Source organism: Condylura cristata, unplaced genomic scaffold (assembly GCF_000260355.1).
Source record: "Condylura cristata isolate star-nosed mole 26May11 unplaced genomic scaffold, ConCri1.0 scaffold00028, whole genome shotgun sequence".
NCBI lineage: Eukaryota > Metazoa > Chordata > Mammalia > Eulipotyphla > Talpidae > Condylura > Condylura cristata.
This window is the reverse complement of record NW_004567129.1, coordinates 13,055,145-13,061,702: the sequence shown is the minus strand read 5'-3', so window position 1 is coordinate 13,061,702 and position 6,558 is coordinate 13,055,145. Positions and strand designations below refer to the sequence as shown.

The 6,558-nt window shown below is 47.7% G+C and overlaps 1 protein-coding gene across 1 annotated transcript in view; it reads left to right on the top strand.

Moving 5' to 3' along the window:
• HYDIN (HYDIN, axonemal central pair apparatus protein) overlaps positions 1-6,558 on the top strand; it is a 289,232-nt gene that overhangs the window by 197,820 nt on the left and 84,854 nt on the right. The window contains exon 38 of the mRNA XM_004690198.2: positions 3,607-3,769. Within this exon, the coding sequence (XP_004690255.1) occupies positions 3,607-3,769 (163 nt within the window). The remainder of the gene's footprint in view (positions 1-3,606; positions 3,770-6,558) is intronic.

Here is a 6,558-nt window from a genome sequence, read left to right as displayed (position 1 = left end):
TGGCTTTAGCTTCTTAGTGCTACGCTTTAACCCGCTGTGCCACCAGGGATGGCCGAGTTTTGCTCTTTACTTCATTTGGGGCTTTTCTAACATACACTCTATTTCTTTAGTCAGCATTTTAGACTATTTTATAACTAATGTAATGATGTTAGGGCTTAAGTTTGCTATTTTGTTCGGGTTTGTTCAAGACTTATTTTCCATTAATCTTCCATGTCCCTTTTCCCCCATTTATTTTTTAGAACAGTTTTAAGTCCACAGCAAAATTGAGGGGAAAGTTCAGAAATTTCCCATAGAACTCCGAATCCCCACATGTGCACAGCCTCCTTCACAAATAACCAGCTCCCATCAGAGCAGTTTGAGGGGTGTTTGTTGCAACTGAAGGGCAATAGTTTGGCCTTTTCCAAAATGTCATGTAGTTGCAATCATACAGCCTGTAGCCTTCCACTTCAGAGACATTTAAGGTTCTTCCATGTCTCTTCATGACCTGACAGATCATTTTCTTGAACACGGAATAATACTTCATTTTCTGGGCACACCACAGTTTTGTTTTGTTTTTTTTCTATTTTTTTAACCACTCACCTACTAGAGGATATCTTGTTTATTTCCAAGTTTTAGTAATTATGAATAAAACTGCTATCAAGACCCATGTGCAGGTTTTTGCATGGGCTCTTTTGAATGAGTATCCACAAGCACAAGTGCCAAGTCCTATTTCACAAGTATGCGTCGTTTTGTAAGATGCCGTCAGACTGTTTCCTAAAGTACTTGTCCCATTTTGCATTCCCACCAGCAGCGAATGAGAACTGTCATGCCACATGCTCACCAGCCTTGGATGTCGGTGATTGAGTTTTGGGCATGTTACCAGATGTGCAGTGGTGTCTCGTGGCTGTTGATGTGCGCCATGCCTTGCTGATGCCTGCTGGAGAGTATCTGCATTGCCTACTCGCCAGCTCTATGTTTTCTGTGGTGAGGTGTCTGCTAAGGTCTTGTCACTTTCTAATTGGGTCGTTTGTTTTCTTAGTGTTGAGTTCTAAGGATTCTTTACACGCTTCAAAAGGACAGTCCTTTATTAGAGGTGTCTTTTGGAAATATTTTCCCGAGTCTATGACTTGGCCTCTCATTCTCTGTGCATTATCTTCCCTAGAGCATCGATTTTTAATTTTAAAAAGTCCAGCGTATCAATTAAATTTTCCACAGACTGCCTTTGGGGTGGTTATATCTAAAGAGTCATCACATACCTTAGGTCATCTAGATTTTCCCCAATGTTATCTCTTAGGAGTTTCAGACTTTTATATTTTTCATTAGGTCCACAACCCGTTTTGAGTTAATTCTCATGAAGGGTGTTAAGTGCAGGGTCTAGACTTGGTTTTTGTGCATTTGTGTTCTGCACCAAACCCTTTGTTTAAAAAAAAAAAAAAACCCTGTCTTTGCTCCACTGTATTGCATTTGCTCTCTCTGGTGTGTCTATCTTGTTCCATTGATCTATCCAGGTTGATTTTTACTAATTATACACAGTTCTTCTACCTTGAAACTGAGCTATATGCCCTATATATTTATTTCATACACTAAATAACCTTTTTATTTTTTAAATAAAAAATAGGAAGCCTTTTGCTTCCCTAATAGGAACAATAATAAGCATTGCTAGTAACTTCTTTTTACCCCCTCCCCACCATCCACTAATTTGAAATAATCTACCTAACACCTACTTGGGGTGTCCTCTCATGGACACTTCCTCATGTGTTGCTTTTTGTATTAATCTGTAGTATCAGCGTTTATCTTATTAAGATGTTAGAACCTAATTTTCATCTGTCTTAGTTCTATACTTAGACATATTCAATGCTCAACACCAGTCCTTGTGATGAAGCTTCTCTGAGCACTGTTGGGTTGTCTGAATGTCATTCTCTAGTGGATTCCTCAGGAAGGGATCACGGGAACAACACTCCCCAAGCACTCACATATTCACAAACTTGTGTCTATAGGTTTTATGCTTGAAGATCAATTTGATTGGCTACTATAACCTTCGCTCATGTCTTCTGCACTTGACTGTCTCAAATGCCTCGTCAGTGGGTTTCTCATTAGGTTTTACTCCTTATGATGTGTAATCTGTACTAGTTATATGTTGCCACAAAACAAATTACCCCCTAACTTAGCAACAATCCATATTTGTTCCTCATGTTTTCCATGGGCCAAGAATTTGGGATGTCCTCTCATGGACACTTCCTCATGTGTTAGATCTCCCTAACTCAGTCCTTGAATCTTCTATCTCCTTCACATCTAATGTTTGTACCCTGCTCAGTTTGGGTCCTTGATCCAAATGTTTTTATCAGAATGGGAATCTGTCCCACTGGAAGAACAGGTTTGTCTCTTTGTCAGGTGTTTGCGGGGTGCTCAGTGGCTGACGTTGACACAGCATCCTCTGTGGTGGGTCATGTCCTGAGGTTGGCATGCAGAAGGTCCCCTTGGCAGCAGCCTCGGGATCAACACCTGTGAGGAGTAAGAAAAGTAGAGTTGGGCAGAGAGGCATGAACTGCGGGAGACTGCAGCAGCCACCAGCTGATGTCAGTCCCTCAAAGCCCTGGAGCGGGCTGGCCTCTCCAGTTGGTGTAGACTGGCCAGGTCTTTGTGCCCCTGACCTAGCCAGCTCCGCAGACTGCTTCCTTTCCCCAGCGATGGCCCATGCCAGCTTTGGCCTACAGCTGAACTTCACTTCCCTTCTGTTTTATCCGTCAGCCAGTCGGACCCTGTGTGATGCATTAGCTTCCTGAGTCCTGGTACCTGGTAGCACAGTCCTCTCTCTTTATCCTTCTGCATGAGTGTTTTAGCTACTCCTAACCCTTCTTTTCCTTCATATAAATTTTAGAACAAACTTAATTAACAGTGGCTCTCAAGAACTAAAAATGGTGATCCTGGAGGAGGGTTACCTAACAAAACAGGTTTTTTCATGCCAATAAAATGAGACTTTATTTTGTGTGTTTTCTAAATATTCACACACACTGGGGCTGCCAAGTTTGGTAGAGTGAAAGAATTTACCCAGTTACATTTGAATTTCAGACTAACAACATGGATACACACACATAAATATGCCTTATACCTCTTAGGTATTTCTAAACCTTAGGACTTGACACGTGCACACACACCCTGCACACACAGCATGCGCACACCCCCACTTACACGTAACACACACACACAATACCATTTCACCTCTTCTTCTCTGAGCCCTCTGTGTCTCAGACTACCACTTAGCTAGGGTGGTTTGCTAACCACAACAGATTTCAGGGATGCGTCAACTGCTTAATGGAGTGCAATACTTTGATCAATGGACAAAAAAAAAAAAAAAAACAAGAACAAAGAACCCAAAAAACCTAATGTATGTCATTTTTTAAAACAAGGAGAGACCGCCCCTCCACCGGGGAAACTCCGAGCCGACTGCAGAGCCTCTGTCCCCGGGACCCAGGGCTCGGTCTCATTTTTAAGGCCCCCAGAAGATCATGCCCTTTGCCATCTTGAGAACATTCCTACCCACCCATCTCAGGGTCAGAAGCAGGGCTTTTACGAGGTGGAGAAGCAACCACGGGGCCCACCAGCGCCGCCTCCCTTCTGCCTGAGCAGATCCTGCGGATGCTCAAGGGCTATGACTCCTACAACACCCTGCTGCTGCCCCCGCGCCTGCCGGGGGAGAAGCTGCCGCCGGAGCTGTATGAGCACTTCAAGGAGATGAAGCGCTGCAAAGAGGAGCAGATGAAGGCCAAGTACCTGGAGAATCTGGAAAACGGTAGGAAGGCTGTGCTGGCTCCAGCCTCTGCCCTGGCTCTGAGTGACCCCCGCTTCTAGCCTGGCAGAGGCTCCTGGGGCAGCACAGGGCCCAGCCTATCCGGGCACAGGGGTAGGTTGCTGGGTGGTCACTGCTGTCCCAGACTTGCTGACCCTGGCGCCGGCAGGGCAGTGGGCTTGGGTGGGACTTCTCCTGGGCAGTGGGTTCCAGGGGCCTCCGAGCCCTACTCCTCCCTCACTGGCACTGGCCTCACTGACCCCTGCAGGGGTCGCTGCCCACAAAGACCAGCCTGACTGGCCAGAGGCCCCTCTGAGCCCTGCAGACCCATGGCCATCTGGGGTACAGGGCCCTGTGGGGGGAGGACAGGGCTTCCTATGCCCCAGCCCATTCCCCCCTACCCACTCCCTTCCCTGTACAGACTGGGGGGGGCCAATAACGCCCCAGAACCTGCCCACCGCATCTCCCTCTACTGCTTCAAAACCACTAGAGCCACTTCTCAGGATGGTCTCTGACACCCCACCCCAACCAGGTGCGGCTGGAGCCCAGTGCTGGGGGGATCAGGATGCACCTCACCAAGCAGGTGTGCTGCTTCAGGGTCTCTGGTGCTGTCCAGCCTGACCCAGAGGCCAAACAGCCAAGCCAGCTGTGTGCAGGCCGGTCCCCTGCCTCGGACAAGTGCTGGCAGGCAGACCCCTAGCTCCCACCCCCAAAAAAGCAACCAGCCCTTCCTGGGTGCTTGCCTTGCTCGTATTGTCTTTCCAAACCCTGCAAGATGCTGCTGTTAACCCCTCCCTGTGTGGCTGCATAGGCTGTGTGGGACACAGCCCCCTCACCAGTGTCTAATGGGGAGTTAAGATGTAAAGCTGCTGGTGGGAGTATAATGGACCAGGCGAGAAAATAATAATAATGAACAGCCATATACCAGAGACATTTTATGGGGGTGGAGTGGGGAATGGGATCAAAAACAGTGGGGGGAGGGAAGTGCACTGGACTATGGTGATGACATAGGGTGACTTAGTGATGGGAAGCCCAAGGGGATTGCAACTGAGATGAAAAAAAATGTACAAGATGATGTAAAAGTAAACTATTATATTATTTAAAAATAATAATAATAAAAAGAAAAAAGAATAGCAGCTATTATATTGTTTTAATACACTTTTAATCACTAAGTATTAAAAAAAAAAAAAGATGTAAAGCTGCTGGTGTTAGAAACCTGCCCTGTGCGGGGGGCTTTCCACCTAGGGCTGAGGAACACAGGCTCTGGGAGCCAGGCCGTGGCTCCAGTGAGTTGCCGCTCTGGCCTCTGACTCGGAGACCGCAGGGTAACTGCTGTTCCCCACTCCCTCTGCGCGGGTGCCGAGGCAACGCACAGGAACCCAGCACGCACTAAGAGCAGGCAGTGGGAGCTGTAGTGAGGAAGAGGTTGGCCCCCAGTCCTCGAGGCCACACTCCAACCAGAAAGCTGCACTATGTGCTCACCTTTGGGCAGGGTCCCCAAGTGACCCCATCATCTGCTCTGGGGCCCCTTTGGGTGCACTTGAGCACGAAGGCTCCAGGTAACCTGCAGGACTGTGTCTATCTCCCTCACTCAGGCTGTGTGTCTGCCTTATGTGCTCTCTTCTGATGACAGTCATCGCACATGTCATTATTTTCTTCACACCTATGTCCCCACTAACAAGAAGACCCAGGAAGGTAGTGATCACAGGAAGGTAGTGATCACATACTCCCCACTGAAAACCCAAGGCTTCAGCATCTGGTGTGTCACAGCAGCCAGTAAATTCATGCTGCAGGTGTGAATGGGTGGATGAATGAAATGGAGCCTGTTTCTCCTCCCTTGGCCTATCTTGCTATCTCCCAAGGAAATACGAGCAAGCCCGAGATACTGGTTTCCCCTAAAAGGATGTGTGAAAAGCAGTTGCCTCTCCACACCATCTCCTGGCCATATTTACTGAGCACTGTTTGTTTGCTAGAATTGCCATCACAAATGGCAAAGACTTGGGTGCTTAACCAATGGGGATTTATTTTCTCATGTTCCCCTAGGCTAGACACTCAGGATCAAGGTGCTGGCCGCAGGGTGGCTCTCCGTGACGCCTCTCCCCGGGTGTCCATGGTCATCTCGCCCCGGGTGTGTCAGAGTCTCAATCTTGTCTTTAAGAACTCCAGATAATGGAGGCACTAGGTTACCCTTACCACCTCATTGAGGCTTGATTACCTCTTTCAGGCTGTCTTCAAAGTCAATCATGTTTTGAGATATTGGGTGTGTGGGTAGATCTTCAAAATAAAATTCGAAGGGGTGGGCCCTCCCTCGTGGCGCAGCAGGTTAAACCTCCCTGGTGGCGCAGCGGGTTAGACACAACACTCAGAAACTAAATCTATTCCAACATGAGTTCTATCCTCAACCCCTGAGGTGATCACATGGCGCGGCAGACCTCTCCTGACCCGCCTGCTGCTCCCCTCAGCAGTGTACTTCATCTATCTGCCTGTTCTGCTCCCTACTCTGTTTCTGGTGAATCCTCTTACTGCCCCTGCACCTCTGGCCTGTACCCCAGTTATGTATGCATAAATAAATAAATATTTATTAAAAAAATCAAAGGGAGAACCAGTTAAGCCCATACCAAACACCCACTATGTTCTAAGCATTGAGCTTAGTGCTGGACCGAAGATCAAACAAGTCCATCTACTTGCTCACACTCTGGAAGTGGTTGGTCATAGGCGTTTAAACCTATGAATGCTTGGTGTCTGAGGCGGGGAGCTGTGGGGCTGGGAAGGGTGTGAGGGCCACACCCTCT